At 37.3% G+C, this 21055-nt stretch overlaps 1 protein-coding gene across 2 annotated transcripts in view; it reads right to left on the reverse strand.

Annotated features, from left to right (window-relative positions):
- Positions 1 to 13352: 13352 nt before the first annotated feature.
- Positions 13353 to 21055, reverse strand: part of SLC5A12 (solute carrier family 5 member 12) — a 115776-nt gene continuing 108073 nt past the window's right edge. Inside the window, exons 13-15 of one of the 2 annotated variants that reach the window (XM_053688904.1) lie at positions 15946 to 16049; positions 15371 to 15504; positions 13353 to 14933 (exon numbers count right to left, since the gene is read on the reverse strand). In XM_053688904.1, the coding sequence (XP_053544879.1) occupies positions 14769 to 14933; positions 15371 to 15504; positions 15946 to 16049 (403 nt within the window). In that variant the 3' untranslated portion in view covers positions 13353 to 14768. Of the gene's footprint in view, positions 14934 to 15366; positions 15505 to 15945; positions 16050 to 21055 lie in introns of both variants that reach the window. The other variant, XM_053688905.1, reaches the window with a different exon arrangement.

Here is a 21055-nt window from a genome sequence, read left to right on the forward strand (position 1 = left end):
TATTCTATATCTGAATCATGAAAGAAAAAAATTGGGTTTAATGTCCCTTTAACCCCTTAACGACCGACGACGTATGCCATACGTCCTCAAAAAAAAAGCACTTAACGACCGAGGACGTATGGCATACGTCGTCGGTTTAACAGAGCACTGGAAGCGATCGAAATCGCTTCCAGCTGCTCTAACAGTATTGCAGGCTTGCCTTGAGGTCTAGGCATCCTGCAATACTGTTCCCGAGTGCCGGGACCGGATTGATCACTCCCCCACGAGTGATCACTTCCGGTTTCGCTCCACGTGGAGCCCGGCAGTGTTTCAGAGCATCGGAAGCGATCGGACACGCTTCCGATGCTCTGCTTGTTTGCTAAGTGCCTCGGTGGGTCGAGGCACTTAGTTAGTTGTAAATTAAAATAAAAAAATAAATAAAAATAAAAACGATTAAAATAAAAAAAACACTAAATAGCCCCCTTCACTAGGCATCCAAGATGGCGATGCCCAGTGCATCATGGGGCCTCTGGGGGTGTCCCTAGCCTGCATCATCATAGGGGCAAGCTAGGGTCACCCAATCTGAGCCTTCCACCCTAAAAAAAAAAATAATAATAAAATACCCCATTTGTCTGATCATGTCAATATTTGTAAATATTGACTATGATCAGTGTGGATCTCCCTCCCTCTCCTCACTTGCCATTTTGTTGGAGAGAGAGAGAGACCTGTATTAAGCAGAGAGAGAGATTTATTTCTTTTATTTGTTAAAAAATATAGAACCAAAGGCTCTTTTCAGAGCCATTAACCCCTAGCTTGCCAGTGATCACTATATATCACTGGCAGTAACATAGGTGCACTTTTTTTTTGCTGCATTTTGCTGTCTGTGCGTTTTTTGAGGGGTTAATTTTGTTGTTGTAATTTTTTAAAAACCCAAAGGCTCTTTTCAGAAACATTTAGTTAATTTAATTTAATTTTCAGAGCCATTAACCCCTAGCTTGCCAGTGATCGCTATATATCACTGGCAGTAGCAAAGGTGCACTTTTTTTTTTGCTGCATTTTGCTGTCTGTGCATTTTTTTAGGGGTTAATTTTGTTGTTGTAATTTTTTAAAAACCCAAAGGCTATTTTCAGAAACATTTAGTTAATTTAATTTAATTTTCAGAGCCATTAACCCCTAGCTTGCCAGTGATCGCTATAAATCACTGGCAGTTGCATAGCTGTACTTTTTTGCTGTCTGTGCATTTTTTTAGGGGTTAATTTTGTTGTTGTAATTTTTTAAAAACCCAAAGGCTCTTTTCAGAAACATTTAGTTAATTTAATTTAATTTTCAGAGCCATTAACCCCTAGCTTGCCAGTGATCGTTATATATCACTGGCAGTAGCAAAGGTGCACTTTTTTTTTTGCTGCATTTTGCTGTCTGTGCATTTTTTTAGGGGTTAATTTTGTTGTTGTAATTTTTTAAAAACCCAAAGGCTCTTTTCAGAAACATTTAGTTAATTTAATTTAATTTTCAGAGCCATTAACCCCTAGCTTGCCAGTGATCGCTATAAATCACTGGCAGTAGCATAGCTGTACTTTTTTGCTAGTTAATTTAATTAATTAATTTAGTTAATTTAATTTAATTTTCAGAGCCATTAACCCCTAGCTTGCCAGTGATCGCTATAAATCACTGGCAGTTGCATAGCTGTACTTTTTTGCTGTCTGTGCATTTTTTTTAGGGGTTAATTTTGTTGTTGTAATTTTTTAAAAACCCAAAGGCTCTTTTCAGAAACATTTAGTTAATTTAATTTAATTTTCAGAGCCATTAACCTCTAGCTTGCCAGTGATCGCTATAAATCACTGGCAGTAGCATAGCTGTACTTTTTTGCTAGTTAATTTAGTTAATTAATTTAGTTAATTTAATTTTTTTTAGTAATTGTTTTCTGCGATACAAAAATGTCACAGAAAAGATATAGTGCTGAGGAGGCGTATGCCATCCTTGCGTCAGAGTCAGATGCCTCTATTTCTGACTCAGACCCCAATTTTGACCCTGCCAGATACATCACTAGATGCAGTCTCAACTGATAGTGATGTATCTGTGGCTGCTAGCCCCCCTGCCAGCCCCCCTGCCAGCCCCCCTGCTAGCCCCCCTGCCAGAAGGAGGCGTGTTGCTGCCATTGCTGCTGAAGAGTGGGTAACGCCTCATCTCCAGAGGCCAGATATCCCACCCTTCACAGCAAATGCTGGCATAAATATAGATGTGGCAGGTTTTAGCCCCCAGCAGTTTCTGGAAGTGTTTCTGGGCGATGATATATTGGGGAACATTGTCGCCCAAACTAATTTATATGCCCATCAGTTCCGTGCTGCAAAGCCTGGAACATATTTGGCAAAGCAGCAATGGGCCCCCATCAATGTGCCAGAATTCAAAAAATTCTGGGCATTGACTATGCTGATGGGCATCATAAAGAAACCCTCCATTCGCTCCTACTGGAGTACTAGCCCCATCTGCTCTACCCCCATTTTCTCCCAGACTATGTCGAGGAAGAGGTATGAAATGATTCTGCATTTCATGCACTTCAGCGACAACAGCCTGTGCCCCCCTAGGGAGCATCCCCAATTTGACAGGCTGTATAAAATCCGCCCCCTGATAACCCACTTTTCTGCCAGGTTTGCAGAGGCTTATACACCTGGAAGGAATATATGCGTTGATGAATCCCTAATGAAGTATAAGGGAAGGCTGGGATTCAAGCAGTATATTCCTTCCAAACACTCCAGATATGGGGTAAAGGTGTATAAGCTCTGTGACAGCGAGACTGGGTATACTCAGGCCTTCCGGGTGTATGAGGGAAAGGATAGCCACCTTGACCCTCCAGATTGCCCAGAACATATGGGAACCACTGGCAAGATTGTCTGGGACCTGATATTACCCCTAATGAACAAAGGGTATCACTTGTACTTAGACAATTTTTATACAAGTGTCCTTTTGTTCAAGCTACTGTATTGCTTTGATACAGTAGCTTGCGGTACAATTAAAAAGAACCGCGCAGGTTTCCCAGGACAGCTTGTACGCACCCGGCTACGAAGGGGGGAGACCTCAGCTCTGCGCCAAGAGGAGCTGTTGGCACTGAAGTACAGAGACAAGAAGGATGTATACCTTCTTACCACCATCCACACAGAGAGGACGGTGGCGGTTTCTGTACGTGGCAGAGCTGAGATCATAAGGAAGCCAGTGTGCATCAAGTCTTATAACCGGCATATGGGTGGGGTTGATCTGGCTGATCAGCTGCTGCAGCCCTACCTAATTATGCGGAAGACAAGGGCCTGGTACAAAAAGGTTGCAATTTACCTAATGCAGATTGCAACCCACAACGCTTTTTTGTTGTTCAAAAAAGCAAACCCCAGAGTTAAAAATACTTTTTTACAGTTTCAGCTCCAGATTATTACGGGGATTTTGTACCATGATGCACCTGCTCCCCGGGCGGTGATGGGAGAGAGCAGAGTTGGGGCTACCCATTTTATTTTTAAAATCCCCCCTACTGCCACAAAGCAGAAACCACAAAAAAAATGCAGAGTCTGTACCAAGAGGGGGAAGAGAAGGGACACCATATATTACTGTCCTGATTGCCCTGGACAGCCTGCTCTCTGCATTGGGGACTGCTTCAAGCGGTACCATACAATGGTCAATTTTTAAAAAAAAAAATACATTTGCTGTTACATATATATATATTTTTTTTGGTTATGTTTACAGTTAGATGTTTTTTTGTTTTTTTTACTTTTACTGTGCCAGATTTTTACATTTCACATTTTCTAAAATTGGGCCTGTTTTTTTTTTTAACCAAAACCCCTGTCAAACCTATGCATGGGGGACATAGGTGTTCTCAGGGTGCCTTGCAGAAAACAACCTGAAGTATGTTTTTGTAATAACTTACAACAGTCTCTCCTAAATTATAGTCAAAAAGCAATGTGTCTGTAAAAATGAAAATTGAAAAATTACCACCATACACTTTCTCCAATTTTTTGGGCTAAAACGGTTGCTTCAAAGGCATCAAAGCATACCATATACAATACCTTGGGGTGTCAACATTTAAAAAATATACACTTTGAATGCAATAAATAAAAGTGGGGTATGTGATAGGCCCCAAACTAAAGATAGGCCTATCAGAAGAAATACTCTCATTTTTAATAACTAAAATCACAAGTCATAAAATTGTAACATAACCTTCCCAAAATCCTGGCAAACCTATGCATGGGGGGCATAGGTGTACTCAGGGTGCCTTGCAGAAAACAACCTGAAGTATTCTTTTGCAATAACTTACAACAATCTCTCCTAAATCATAGTCAAAAAGCAATGTGTCTGTAAAAATGAAAATTGAAAAATTACCACCATATACTTTCTCCAATTTTTTGGGCTAAAACGGTTGCTTCAAAGGCATCAAAGCACACCATATACAATACCTTGGGGTGTCAACATTTAAAAAATATACACTTTGAATGCAATAAATAAAAGTGGGGTATGTGATAGGCCCCAAACTAAAGATAGGCCTATCAGAAGAAATACTCTCATTTTTAATAACTAAAATCATGTAACATAACCTTCCCAAAATCCTGGCAAACCTATGCATGGGGGGCATAGGTGTACTCAGGGTGCCTTGCAGAAAACAACCTGAAGTATTCTTTTGCAATAACTTACAACAGTCTCTCCTAAATCATAGTAAAAAAGCAATGTGTCTGTAACAATGAAAATTGAAAAATTACCACCATATACTTTCTCCAATTTTTTGGGCTAAAACGGTTGCTTCAAAGGCATCAAAGCACACCATATACAATACCTTGGGGTGTCAACATTTAAAAAATATACACTTTGAATGCAATAAATAAAAGTGGGGTATGTGATAGGCCCCAAACTAAAGATAGGCCTATCAGAAGAAATACTCTCATTTTTAATAACTAAAATCACAAGTCATAAAATTGTAACATAACCTTCCCAAAATCCTGGCAAACCTATGCATGGGGGGCATAGGTGTACTCAGGGTGCCTTGCAGAAAACAACCTGAAGTATTCTTTTGCAATAACTTACAACAATCTCTCCTAAATCATAGTCAAAAAGCAATGTGTCTGTAAAAATGAAAATTGAAAAATTACCACCATATACTTTCTCCAATTTTTTGGGCTAAAACGGTTGCTTCAAAGGCATCAAAGCACACCATATGCAATACCTTGGGGTGTCAACATTTAAAAAATATACACTTTGAATGCAATAAATAAAAGTGGGGTATGTGATAGGCCCCAAACTAAAGATAGGCCTATCAGAAGAAATACTCTCATTTTTAATAACTAAAATCATGTAACATAACCTTCCCAAAATCCTGGCAAACCTATGCATGGGGGGCATAGGTGTACTCAGGGTGCCTTGCAGAAAACAACCTGAAGTATTCTTTTGCAATAACTTACAACAGTCTCTCCTAAATCATAGTAAAAAAGCAATGTGTCTGTAACAATGAAAATTGAAAAATTACCACCATATACTTTCTCCAATTTTTTGGGCTAAAACGGTTGCATCAAAGTCATCAAACCACTCCATGTATAATACCTTGGGGGGTCAACTTTTTAAATATAATCACATTTATGGAAAACAAATAAATTGGGGTATGTTAAAAGACCCCCAAAAAAAGACGATAGGCAAAGAAAATATGTTAAATGTGAAAAAAAATCACAAACACATGTCAGACATTTGGCATTGCACCGCCCAAACAAGCCACCAAACCTATGCATAGGTGGTATCACTGAACTCAGGAGATGTTGGTGACCACATATTGGTGTCTTCTTTGGTAGTAACACATAACAGGAGCTGTGAATCCATGTCTAAAGTACAATGTATGTGAAAAATAACACAAAGAAATGAATGCCCAATAGTTTGACAAAGACTAGTGGTTGAATTAGTGTATGGAAAGTGTTAAAACACCTGCATTTGAAATACCCTAGGATGTCTACTTTTCAAAAATATATGGTTTTATGGGGGTAAATTACATTGGCCGGCTTCAGAAATGTCTTAAATAGAACATGGGTGCATGGGATGTGAAAATGGGAAGTGTAAAAAATGGAATGCGCTTCCTAAAAATAAGGCCTTCTAGCCCCCAGAGAACCCAACACACCTATACATGGGTGGTATCACTGTACTCAGGAGATGTTGTTGAACACATATTGAGGTGTTTTTTGGCAGTAAACACATAACAGGAACTGAGAATCCATGCCTAAAGTACAATGTGTGTGAAAAATAACACAAAAAAATGACTACCCAAAAGTTTGACAAAGACTGGTGGTTAAATAAGTTCATGGAAAGTGTGAAAATACCAGCATTTCAAATACCCTAGGGGGTCTACTTCTCAAAAATATATGGTTTTATGGGGGTAAATTTCATTGACCGGCTTCAGAAATGTCCCAAATAGGACATGGGTGCATGATGACCGATGTGAAAATTCCAAGTTGAAAAACTGGAATGCGCTTCCTAAAAATAAGGCCTTCTAGCCCCCAGAGAACCCAACACACCTATACATGGGTGGTATCACTGTACTCAGGAGATGTTGTTGAACACATATTGAGGTGTTTTTTGGCAGTAACACATAACAGGAACTGAGAATCCATGCCTAAAGTACAATGTGTGTGAAAAATAACACAAAAAAATGACTACCCAAAAGTTTGACAAAGACTGGTGGTTGAATTAGTGCATGGAAAGTGTTAAAATACAAGCATTTGAAATACCCTAGGGTGTCTACTTTTCAAAAATATATGGTTTTATGGGGGTAAATTCCATTGACCAGCTTCAGAAATGTCCCAAATAGGACATGGGTGCATGATGACCGATGTGAAAATTCCAAGTTGAAAAACTGGAATGCGCTTCCTAAAATTAAGGCCTTTTAGCCCCCAGAGAACCCGACACACCTATACATGGGTGGTATCACTGTACTCAGGAGATGTTGTTTAACACATATTGAGGTTTTTTTTTGGCAGTAACACATAACAGGAACTGAGAATCCATGCCTAAAGTACAATGTGTGTGAAAAATAACACAAAATAATGACTACCCAAAAGTTTGACAAAGACTGGTGGTTGAATTAGTGCATGGAAAGTGTTAAAATACAAGCATTTGAAATACCCTAGGGTGTCTACTTTTCAAAAATATATGGTTTGATGGGGGTAAATTCCACTGACCAGCTTCAGAAATGTCCCAAATAGGACATGGGTGCATGATGACCGATGTGAAAATTCCAAGTTGAAAAACTGGAATGCGCTTCCTAAAAATAAGGCCTTCTAGCCCCCAGAGAACCCAACACACCTATACATGGGTGGTATCACTGTACTCAGGAGATGTTGTTGAACACATATTGAGGTGTTTTTTGGCAGTAACACATAACAGGAACTGAGAATCCATGCCTAAAGTACAATGTGTGTGAAAAATAACACAAAAAAATGACTACCCAAAAGTTTGACAAAGACTGGTGGTTGAATTAGTGCATGGAAAGTGTTAAAATACAAGCATTTGAAATACCCTAGGGTGTCTACTTTTCAAAAATATATGGTTTGATGGGGGTAAATTCCATTGACCAGCTTCAGAAATGTCCCAAATAGGACATGGGTGCATGATGACCGATGTGAAAATTCCAAGTTGAAAAACTGGAATGCGCTTCCTAAAATTAAGGCCTTTTAGCCCCCAGAGAACCCGACACACCTATACATGGGTGGTATCACTGTACTCAGGAGATGTTGTTTAACACATATTGAGTTTTTTTTTGGCAGTAACACATAACAGGAACTGAGAATCCATGCCTAAAGTACAATGTGTGTGAAAAATAACACAAAATAATGACTACCCAAAAGTTTGACAAAGACTGGTGGTTGAATTAGTGCATGGAAAGTGTTAAAATACAAGCATTTGAAATACCCTAGGGTGTCTACTTTTCAAAAATATATGGTTTGATGGGGGTAAATTCCATTGACCAGCTTCAGAAATGTCCCAAATAGGACATGGGTGCATGATGACCGATGTGAAAATTCCAAGTTGAAAAACTGGAATGCGCTTCCTAAAATTAAGGCCTTTTAGCCCCCAGAGAACCCGACACACCTATACATGGGTGGTATCACTGTACTCAGGAGATGTTGTTGAACACATATTGAGGTTTTTTTTGGTAGTAACACATAACAGGAACTGAGAATCCATGCCTAAATTACAATGTGTGTGAAAAATAACACAAAATAATGACTACCCAAAAGTTTGACAAAGACTGGTGGTTGAATTAGTGCATGGAAAGTGTTAAAATACAAGCATTTGAAATACCCTAGGGTGTCTACTTTTCAAAAATATATGGTTTGATGGGGGTAAATTCCATTGACCAGCTTCAGAAATGTCCCAAATAGGACATGGGTGCATGATGACCAATGTGAAAATTCCAAGTTGAAAAACTGGAATGCGCTTCCTAAAATTAAGGCCTTTTAGCCCCCAGAGAACCCGACACACCTATACATGGGTGGTATCACTGTACTCAGGAGATGTTGTTGAACACATATTGAGTTTTTTTTTGGCAGTAACACATAACAGGAACTGAGAATCCATGCCTAAAGTACAATGTGTGTGAAAAATAACACAAAATAATGACTACCCAAAAGTTTGACAAAGACTGGTGGTTGAATTAGTGCATGGAAAGTGTTAAAATACAAGCATTTGAAATACCCTAGGGTATCTACTTTTCAAAAATATATGGTTTGATGGGGGTAAATTCCATTGACCAGCTTCAGAAATGTCCCAAATAGGATATGGGTGCATGATGACCGATGTGAAAATTCCAAGTTGAAAAACTGGAATGCGCTTCCTAAAATTAAGGCCTTTTAGCCCCCAGAGAACCCAACACACCTATACATGGGTGGTATCACTGTACTCAGGAGATGTTGTTGAACACATATTGAGGTGTTTTTTGGCAGTAACACATAACAGGAACTGAGAATCCATGCCTAAAGTACAATGTGTGTGTGAAAAATAACACAAAAAATGACTACCCAAAAGTTTGACAAAGACTGGTGGTTGAATTAGTGCATGGAAAGTGTTAAAATACAAGCATTTGAAATACCCTAGGGTGTCTACTTTTCAAAAATATATGGTTTGATGGGGGTAAATTCCATTGACCAGCTTCAGAAATGTCCCAAATAGGACATGGGTGCATGATGACCGATGTGAAAATTCCAAGTTGAAAAACTGGAATGCGCTTCCTAAAATTAAGGCCTTTTAGCCCCCAGAGAACCCGACACACCTATACATGGGTGGTATCACTGTACTCAGGAGATGTTGTTTAACACATATTGAGTTTTTTTTTGGCAGTAACACATAACAGGAACTGAGAATCCATGCCTAAAGTACAATGTGTGTGAAAAATAACACAAAATAATGACTACCCAAAAGTTTGACAAAGACTGGTGGTTGAATTAGTGCATGGAAAGTGTTAAAATACAAGCATTTGAAATACCCTAGGGTGTCTACTTTTCAAAAATATATGGTTTGATGGGGGTAAATTCCATTGACCAGCTTCAGAAATGTCCCAAATAGGACATGGGTGCATGATGACCGATGTGAAAATTCCAAGTTGAAAAACTGGAATGCGCTTCCTAAAATTAAGGCCTTTTAGCCCCCAGAGAACCCGACACACCTATACATGGGTGGTATCACTGTACTCAGGAGATGTTGTTGAACACATATTGAGGTTTTTTTTGGTAGTAACACATAACAGGAACTGAGAATCCATGCCTAAATTACAATGTGTGTGAAAAATAACACAAAATAATGACTACCCAAAAGTTTGACAAAGACTGGTGGTTGAATTAGTGCATGGAAAGTGTTAAAATACAAGCATTTGAAATACCCTAGGGTGTCTACTTTTCAAAAATATATGGTTTGATGGGGGTAAATTCCATTGACCAGCTTCAGAAATGTCCCAAATAGGACATGGGTGCATGATGACCGATGTGAAAATTCCAAGTTGAAAAACTGGAATGCGCTTCCTAAAAATAAGGCCTTCTAGCCCCCAGAGAACCCAACACACCTATACATAGGTGGTATCACTGTACTCAGGAGATGTTGTTGAACACATATTGAGGTGCTTTTTGGCAGTAACACATAACAGGAACTGAGAATCCATGCCTAAAATACAATGTGTGTGAAAAATAACACAAAAAAATGACTACCCAAAAGTTTGACAAAGACTGGTGGTTGAATTAGTGCATGGAAAGTGTTAAAATACCAGCATTTGAAATACCCTAGGGTGTCTACTTTTCAAAAATATATGGTTTGATGGGGGTAAATTCCATTGGCCAGCTTCAGAAATGTCCCAAATAGGACATGGGTGCATGATGACCGATGTGAAAATTCCAAGTTGAAAAACTGGAATGCGCTTCCTAAAATTAAGGCCTTTTAGCCCCCAGAGAACCCGACACACCTATACATGGGTGGTATCACTGTACTCAGGAGATGTTGTTGAACACATATTGAGTTTTTTTTTGGCAGTAACACATAACAGGAACTGAGAATCCATGCCTAAATTACAATGTGTGTGAAAAATAACACAAAATAATGACTACCCAAAAGTTTGACAAAGACTGGTGGTTGAATTAGTGCATGGAAAGTGTTAAAATACAAGCATTTGAAATACCCTAGGGTATCTACTTTTCAAAAATATATGGTTTGATGGGGGTAAATTCCATTGACCAGCTTCAGAAATGTCCCAAATAGGATATGGGTGCATGATGACCGATGTGAAAATTCCAAGTTGAAAAACTGGAATGCGCTTCCTAAAATTAAGGCCTTTTAGCCCCCAGAGAACCCGACACACCTATACATGGGTGGTATCACTGTACTCAGGAGATGTTGTTGAACACATATTGAGGTTTTTTTTGGTAGTAACACATAACAGGAACTGAGAATCCATGCCTAAAGTACAATGTGTGTGAAAAATAACACAAAATAATGACTACCCAAAAGTTTGACAAAGACTGGTGGTTGAATTAGTGCATGGAAAGTGTTAAAATACAAGCATTTGAAATACCCTAGGGTGTCTACTTTTCAAAAATATATGGTTTGATGGGGGTAAATTCCATTGACCAGCTTCAGAAATGTCCCAAATAGGACATGGGTGCATGATGACCGATGTGAAAAGTCCAAGTTGAAAAACTGGAATGCGCTCCCTAAAAATAAGAGCTTTTAGCCCCCCGAGAACCCAACATACCTATACATGGGTGGTATCACTGTACCCAGGAGATGCTGCTGAAGACATATGAGGGTGTTATTTGGCAGTAACCCTTAATATTATCAGTAAATGTATTCTTAAATTGCTATTTTGTAAAAAAATCAAATTATTTTTTTTTCCCCCCCAAACTTTGGCATAGATTGGTGGTAAAATGGTTGCATGAAAAAAGTCAAAATACCCCAAGTTTAATACCTTAGGTTGTCTTCTTTTAAAAAATATATACATTTGAAGGGTTATTCAGGGATTCATGACAGATATTGGTGTTACAATGTAACTATCGCCAATTTTGAAAAAACATGGTTTTGAAATAGCAAAGTGCTACTTGTACTTATTGCCCTATAACTTGCAAAAAAAGCAAAGAACATGTAAACATTGGGTATTTATAAACTCAGGACAAAATTTAGAAACTGTTTAGCATTGGTATTTTATGGTGGTTGTAGATGTGTAAGAGATTTTGGGGCTCAAAGTTAGAAAAAGTGCATTTTTTTTCATTTTTTCCTCATATTTTATATTTTTTTTTATAGTAAATTATAAGATATGATGAAAATAATCATATCTTTAGAAAGTCCATTTAATGGCGAGAAAAACAGTATATAATATGTGTGGGTACAGTAAATGAGTAAGAGGAAAATTACAGTTAAATACAAACATCGCAGAAATGCAAAAATAGCCTTGGTCCTAGATGGTCAACAAATTGAAAAGTGGTCTGGTCACTAAGGGGTTAAAGCAGACATAATACAAACGCATTAATTTACAACTAAAATAAACAGAAACTATTGTTTAAAAAAAGGCAATGTAATTCACAAAATGCAATTAGTAGACTCCACTGTCATAAAACTTTTATACTTTATTGGGGTAACCTGATATAAGAAACCGTTTATGTACAATATAGTTGCAGAAACTATCCTATGTTGTGCTTAAAACTAAACATATTAATTCAGAAACAGTGTAGTATGATTAATACAATAAACATACTTAATCCTTTAACATTTCTTTCTATACATTATAAATTAATTTGTTTGACAGTATGCCATAGTTGACGGTCTCTTCATGTCTATGCATATCAATAACACAGGCAAGATTAAGGGTACATTAAACACTTTGAGATGGTAATATAAAATTATACTATATAAAAAAGCTCTGCAATATACTTTCATTCTTTATTTTGTCCCCTTTTCCTGTAATTCCACTCTGAAACTGTGATATTTTCGGTTCTTGGTAGAAATGGAAGTACAGAACATTATATTCCACGCAGCCATTAGATGCACACTCTAGTAACCTACTTATAACTGTCCCTAATTGGCCACAGCAGAGAAGGTAATCTAAGTTACAACATGGCAGCTCCCATTGTTTTATAGACACTAAAACTTTACACTTATTTTGTTAATATTTAAACAGCTAATGAGACTTTAAAAAATAATTCTACATGTTATTCTCAGACTGATCTTTTCTTTAAATGCATCATTCTATTAAGCATTCATTTAGTGTTTAATGTCCCTTTAAGAGAAGCCCTAAGTATGTAGGTGGTAGATGACCAATCTTCTACCAAGAAAGACAGATGGTGTTAGGTCTGATAAACCTTACAAATGTATATACTTTCACAGGATATCAAAATCTACAATATCATAATTTGCTATCAGGAACTTTAGGAACAGAAAACATATACAATATTTATGTCTATATATGGTCTTATAATTCAATTAGTGATTAATATTCGGTACAAAAACAGTAAGCTGCCAAGCCAAGAAATGCTACTATTGTTCCCAGGTGAAAAGGCCGCAAAATGTGTTGATTTCCATAACAAAATTGTGTTATAAAGTTCTAATATAGATAAAAAAATATATATATCAACTTTGACTTTTATGTTTCACTTGCAGAATAAATTCTACATTTTCATTATCTACAGAAATTTTACATGGCAGGGAGAAAAAAAAACCCAAAAGATTAAAAAAATGGGACCATAATAATATCAATGAAGACCAAGAAATCATTTAGCGCGGAGATTACAAGTTGTGCGCTGACTGCATCGTGCGTGCAATGCGTTCTTTCTTTAGGCTTTCTAGAGCGTCTTTAGCCTCACCAGTCCTTATGTTATTAAATAGTATTTAATAACATAAGGACTGGTGAGGCTGAAGACTCTCGAGGGAGCCTAAAGAAAAAACATATCACACGGCGCACATGCGCTGCATCAGCGTCCGACTTGTAATCTAGCCGTATGTATGTTCTATAATAATTGCCATTTTACTCTAGTGACCGTATGGTATCTAGATGGTTATGAAAAAGAAGAGACTTTTAATTAGAAGTTTTTTTTTTTTTTTAATGTTTCTGTGCTCATTCTATTTGTTTTAATGAACTTGAAATTAGCTTTATTAAATATTGACAAATTGTCATCAACTTTTGGAAAACGTAGTATCTTTTATCTTTTTAATCAGTATATAATGGTTTACATCTACTCTTTTACATCTAGAGGTTCATGTGACCCCTTAATTTCAAAGAGGATAACATCCTCTTTCCAATGATGGGTCATATATAGAGACATGGATTTATTTTTGATAATAAAAAGACATAGTTTTAGAGGCCTACCTTATTTATTGTATAAATCCAGTTGTCTGATATGGTAGTATTCGATCATCTCATATGAGAAATTAATTTTCTTGAAAGAAAGATCTTAAATGACCAGCAAATACAGTAGATTTGCATAATCAACAAATAACGAGACAATGCAATAGCACTTAGGGGCCGATTTATTAAAGTGCGGACGGACATGATACAATGTAGTGTATCATGTCCGCCGCACATCGATAAATGCCGACAGCGTATGGGGGTCAATCAGAGCAGGCGGACAAGTTATGGAACAGTGGCATCAAGCTTGATAATTCGGCCCCTTAGTCTGAACTTCAAATGCGTAGTAGATTTTGTTTGAAAAATGTGTTATGTCTATTTCCACTCCCACTGCATCATGTGACAGCCATCAGCCAATCACACATGCATATACGTATATTCTGTGAATTCTTGCACATGCTCAGTAGTAGCTGGTGACTCCAAAAGTGTAAATATAAAAAGACTATACACATTTTGTTAATGGAATTAAATTGGAAAGTTGTTTAAAATTGCACGCTCTATCTGTATAATGAGTTTAATTTTCACTTGAGTGTCCCTTTAAGCACCTTTAGGTGTAATGGGGCTGAGTAATGGGCTTTTCTTACTGTTTACCCCCAGGAATCAGAGCTCCAGATATATTTATTTATATTTAAAAGCAAGGGACATTTTCCCCCATTTGACCCCAATGACTTTCCCATTTATATTTTTTTTTTTTGCTGTAATTTTTACATTTTATCATTTATAGGATGAAAGTGACAACTCTGATAAAAAAAAATCAATAAATACTATACAGTTCCATGAAATAACTCAAAAATAGGAAGATAGGACAAAGAAATTGAGAACCACAAGGAAACATGGGGAATATAATTTTCTGGAACTATCAGAGTTAATTTGATGTGTGCTTCATATATGATGTTTTTACTATTTACATATGAGTTTCTTTATCATCATTTTTGTTTGTGTAAGATTTTTCATTAGAATTATATCCAGGTATAGGTTTCAGTGACTGGTCCTTTTCAAATCCATTTTCAATTTGTTTCTCTATCACAGGTATAATTGCAACATCTTTTTGGAGATCTTCTTTATGATCCTTTAAAAATATTAAAAGTATTAAGATTAGATATTTTTATGGGTTAATCTTAAACTAACAAAGTTGTCCACTACAAAACCAGTTTTCCAAAGAAGGCTACAAAGCATTATTATGCAATTAAACAAGAATCAATTTGTACTTGCTTCTGTAGTGCTGTAGTACTACCACATTAAAACTCACACTCTGTATACAGGTCCATTCATTTTCATCAGAAGCATTTCTCAGAGACCTCCATGGAGTGCTAGTTCTGCTTTGATAGATGGAGATACTCTACTCCCCCATTTGTCTAGCTAATGTTGTTGTCCCTTCATGCCTGCAATACCTAGCCAGGACCCAAACTGCCTAGCCACAACCCATGCATGTAACTCCACCACAGCTCTGCCCAAGGGCCTCCCTAACTTAGTCCCCAGCCTCCTGGCCCATGCATAGGTACTTACAAAGTCTTCATCGTCAACACGGTCATGCTGAACACCACACCAGCACAACTTTTTATACTTGTCTGACCAAAAGCAGAATAGATTGCAGATGGGTCTGACCAAAAGTGGATCAATATTTCTTCCATGTTCACGTCCTTCAAAAACAGATCACAACATTAAATACATTTTATGTTTCCCATAAGCAAAACATATTTTATATAATTGAATACATTTTTATTGCACTTAGTCAAATAAACACTAGATGGCCCGTGTTTTTTTTTGTTTTGTTTTTTTTAACAGTAGAAATGCAAGTCTGAAACAACCACAACAGAAGTCAAGGTAGACATTAGAACTTAAAATGATTGTAGAATACATAGAATAAAGTATACATTTAAAGAACAATTATATAATTTATATGTAAACATGCTAACAGAAGATATTGATAGTAAAAACAAGAAACCCAAAGATAAGTCTGGCTATTTGAATAATAAAATGCAAGACATATCTGGAAAAACAATATTATTTTGACCAACATTCATTATTTAGAAACACTGACATCAAACAACAGATAAAAGCAAACAAATGTTTTCTCCCACCTGTTACAAAACTTATCAGGAGCCCAGCTATGATACATCCAATGCACCCCACTGCGCTGTAATATAGGTATGATATGCCGTACCAGTTATCGACCAGCACTGATCTGCATAAAAAAAAAGAAGTTTTCATTTGCATACAAGAGTAATTAATATTTACAAATTAGCTTGTATTTAAAGGCACAGTAAACATCTTGTAATTAAAACATTTTAATTACTGTCTGCAGTCTTCCAATAAACTAAAATTTCAAAAAAGTCTGAACCTTCCTTAATAGAACAGGTTAACTCCTTGTTTGCTGCAATCATTTTCTAATGGTCAAATTTCATCCAATGCTTTAAATTTTTGTAGGAGCCAATCTAAACTTATGTCCAGAGAAGACTTATCATTGTTTTGCAATTTGTTGTCCTATCTGTCCTGCTGAAGCCAATGAGGGACAGTTACAGTATGTGTTTTTTTTATGTTCCTTTTCTAGATAAATTTTGTCTTGAAGAAGGCTCATATAGGAGCCGAAACGTCGACAATGATCTTCTGCAAATGACATTTTGATATTGTCAGAATAAATATATACATATAAATATATACATAGTCTAAATATAAATCCTGAGAATGCCCTTCTTTATATACATTTATATATATATATATATATATATATATATATATATATATATATACACACATACATATATAAACATATATATAAGTTAATTTGAGCCCTTTGCCGTTAAGTAGATGAAAACATGAAAAAGCATATTTATTCAATATTCATATTTAATAAAGTCTTATACTGTGTATTTACTGTAAATATTTCACATTCCAATGTTCATCAAATAGCAAACTATGTTCAAAGTATTTATAAATAGATATTAGATATATGTAGAAAAATGTATTTATGAATAAATAGAACGTATTCTGCTATGTGAAGAACATTGGAATGTGATATATTCATATATTCATGTCGGGTTAGCGCATTGAGAATAGGTTTGCGCGCGAGTAGGGTGTTAGTTTTTTTCCCAGTTTTCTTGCTCCATTTACTTCTATAGGGGGATATGCTAATGCAATTGAGATATTCGTAGTTCAATTTTTTTTGCGCACATCGAGTTATCGTGTGAGTGTAAACTTTTTACTTTCAACTTGTAACACGAGCACTACCTGACTTCTAGTGAAGTTAGTATGCGAGCGGCAGCAATAAATATTGTTCCACTTGTAATATGGCCCTAAATGATTTAAAAGCATTTATACTTTTATTCCTTACCAAAAAATTGCATAGTTTTGTTGCAGTACCATTTTAAAAGCCATTATGTTCTCTGCTGAAGCCAAATAGGGACAGATATGAATTAGCTACTAAAAACATTATATACAATTCAACATGTGAAGGTTTATGAATTTCACTTTCAATTCTCACATAAATAGAGCTAAATTACAGGAAAAGGGCGCAAAATATATAATAAATGTAAATTGCAAGGGTTTTTATGTTTACACCTAATTACATTTTTTGCGTACCTTTAAGTAAAAAAGTTTAGAAGTGTGATGTGATATTTTATTTATTTCATAAAGATAATAGGAAAATGATGTTGTGACGCCATATATGGATCTTTCAAAATATAATGGAAGTCTTTTTTTCTGCTGCAATTGCTTTGATGATTTAGGTAGGGCATGCAATTTTAAACAACTTTCCAATTTACTTTTATCATCAAATTTGCTTTGTTCTCTTGGTATTTTTTGTTGAAAGCTAAACTTAGGTAGGCTCATATGCTAATTGTCAGCCGCTCTGGAATCAATCCGGGATGTAACCCAACTGCTAGCGTGAATTGAAAAGCACACGCTAGCACACTGAGAAATATCCAGGACGTGACCCACTCAGGAAGCAGATTAGAAGATAACAAAAATGAATATTGTTCCAGAATGCAGGAAAGCCACAAAGGATAAAACGTCCCTTTAAGTAGTAAAAAGAACAAAAAGGAAATGCTCTTACTTGAAGCTTCTGAAACAGGTCCTCTTTAACAGGCTTGTAAAACAAAGGAAAAGTTCTCTTTTGCAGCTTGTAAAAGTAAAAGTTCCTTTTAAGCAGGTGTATAACAAACAGAAAGGTAAAGTTCTCTTTTGCAGCTTGTAAAAGTAAATGTCCCTTTTAAGCAGGTGTATAACAAACAGAAAGGCAAAGTTCTCTTTTGCAGCTTGTAAAAGTAAAATGTCCCTTTAAGCAGGTTTATAACAAACAGAAAGGCAAAGTTCTCTTTTGCAGCTTGTAAAAGTAGAATGTCCCTTTAAGCAGGTTTTGTTTATCAAAGATAAGGTTTAAAGGTAAAGGCAAAAGCAAGGTCAGGCAGGCAGAAGTCGGCATCCAAATATCAGCAAAAGGTATAGGCAAAAGACAAGGTCAGGCAAGCAGAAGTCGGCATCCAAGTATCAGCAAAAGGGTAAAAGCTACAGGCAAGGTCAGGCAGGCAGAAGTCTATGTCCAAATATCAGCAAGTAGGGATTAGGCAAGAGGCTTGGTCAGGCAGGCAGAAAATCGGTACACAAAAGATCAGAAAGATACGGTACTCACAATCCAAAGGTAGCAAACAAACGGGCCCAGATTCAGATCTCCCGCCGTTGTTTAAAGGGCAGGAGCGTAACCGTCATCAGAGGGGTGTGTTGAGAAAGCGTCATGTTGCTAAGCAACATGACGTCAGACACACAGAGCAGTTCCGGGAGCCGCGGCGACACGGCGATGAACGGATGCAAACATGACAGCACCCCCCTCCTCAAGGACCCCTCCGGGGGACAGGACCAGGTCTATCAGGATGAGTCTTGTGGAAGGTCTTGACCAAAACAGGAGCATTTACTTGATGAGCAGGTTCCCAAGAACGTTCCGTGACTGGATAACCCTTCCAATGAATGAGATAATACAATTTCTTGCCCCGCAACTTGGAATCTAGAATATGGCTGATTTCAAACTCAGGATGTCCATGCACCAATAACGGTGGAGGTTTAGAAAAAGGCTTAGAATACCTGTTAACCATCACAGGTTTTAAAAGAGAAACATGGAATACCGGATGGACTTTGAGAGACTTGGGTAAAGCTACCCGATAAGCAGTGGAACACACCTGACCCAGTATTCGGAAAGGACCCACATATCGTGGTCCCAATTTGTTAGAAGGTTGTTTCAAGCGAAGAAATCGAGAGGAAATCCAAACTTTATCACCAGGGCGATATTTGGGAGCCTTCTTCCGTCGAAGATCTGAAAAGAACTTGTAACGTCTAGAAGTTACAGAAAGAATACGATGTATCTTCTGCCAATGTCGAGTTAATCTTCGGGCTGTAAGATCAGAAGCAGGATTCACTGTGGAGGAAGTATGCAAAGGGAATGTCCTAGGCTGATATCCGTAAGCTGCATAAAAAGGAGAAGTCTGAAGGGAGGAATTGTACCGGGCATTATGAGCCAGTTCAGCCAAAGGAAGGTAAGAAGTCCAGTTAGAGTGATAATGATCCACATAATGTCTAAGATATGTTTCAAGACACTGGTTTACTCTTTCAGTCTGACCATTCGATTGTGGGTGGTGAGAAGTAGAGAGAGATATAGTAGTACCAAAATGTTTACAAAGTGACCTCCAAAATCGAGAAACGAATTGTACCCCTCTATCTGACACAATATCTAGAGGAAATCCATGGATTCTTACAATATGTAGAATAAAAAGTTCAGAGAGTCTTTTGGCAGATGGTAATCCTGGCAAGGGTACAAAATGAGCCGTCTTAGTGAACCTGTCGACCACCACCCAGATAGTATTGTTCCCAGTGGACAAGGGAAGATCAGTAATAAAGTCCATGGATACATGAGTCCAAGGCTGGTGAGGTATAGGCAATGGTTGGAGTAATCCTGAAGGAAGTTGGCGTGGAGTTTTGTTCATGGCACATTGTGTGCATACTGAGACGTAATCCTTCACATCTTGAGAGAGTGTAGGCCACCAGACATGTTGTTTGAGGTTTCGAGTGGTAATACTGATGCCAGGATGTCCAGAAAGGGGACTATCATGAGCCCAAAATAAAATCTTGGAACGAAGGCGTTCAGGAACAAAGAGTAAACCATCGGGAGGTTTACAGGACAAAGGAAGATGCTTTTGAGCGGACTGTAATTCTTGTAACCAAGAAGTTGTTAACTGGGCAATGACTTCATGAGGTTGGAGAATGGTACCAGACTCAGGAACTGGGGTATCTTGAAATTGTCTGGAAAGTGCGTCTGCTTTAATATTTTTTGAACCAGGTATGTAAGACAAATTATAGTGAAACCGAGAGAAGAATAATGACCAGCGTGCTTGCCTGGAATTTAATCGTTTGGCTGTTTGGAGATACAGAAGGTTCTTATGATCAGTAAGTATAGTAAATGGCAAAGAAGTACCTTCCAGCCAATGTCTCCATTCATCCAATGCCATTTTGATGGCAAGCAGCTCTTTATTCCCTACGTCATAGTTAAATTCGGAAGGAGTGAATTTTTTAGAGAAAAAAGCAACAGGATGAATCCTTCCAGTCTCTGGTATTCGTTGAGACAGAACAGCTCCAGCAGCAACAGAGGAAGCATCTACCTCCAGAATAAATTGAAACTCAGGATTTGGATGACGAAGGATAGGAGCTGAGGAAAAAGCTTCTTTGAGAGATTCAAAAGCTTCTATAGCCTCAGACGGCCATACTTTACAGTTTTGTCCTTTTCTAGTGAGAGAAGTAAGAGGAGAAGTAATAGTAGCAAAATTCTTGATGAACTTTCTGTAATAATTGGCGAAGCCTAGGAAACGTTGTAAAGCCTTCAAAGAATCAGGTCTAGGCCAATCCAATATGGCAGAAAGTTTAGTAGGGTCCATTTCGAATCCAGATGCCGATATTACATAACCCAGAAAGGGTATGGATTTTTGATGGAAGGAACATTTCTCCAGTTTAGCAAACAGATGGAATTCTCTTAGACGTTGAAGTACTTTCTTGACGTGGTGCACATGATCTTGGAGGTTCTGAGAAAAAATTAAGATGTCGTCCAGGTATATGATAACAAATATATTCAAAAAATCACGAAAGATCTCGTTTACAAAATGCTGGAAAACCGCCGGAGCATTGCATAGCCCGAAGGGCATGACCAAATATTCA

The sequence above is a fragment of the Bombina bombina genome, chromosome 7 (assembly GCF_027579735.1).
Source record: "Bombina bombina isolate aBomBom1 chromosome 7, aBomBom1.pri, whole genome shotgun sequence".
NCBI classification, from domain to species: Eukaryota; Metazoa; Chordata; class Amphibia; order Anura; family Bombinatoridae; genus Bombina; species Bombina bombina.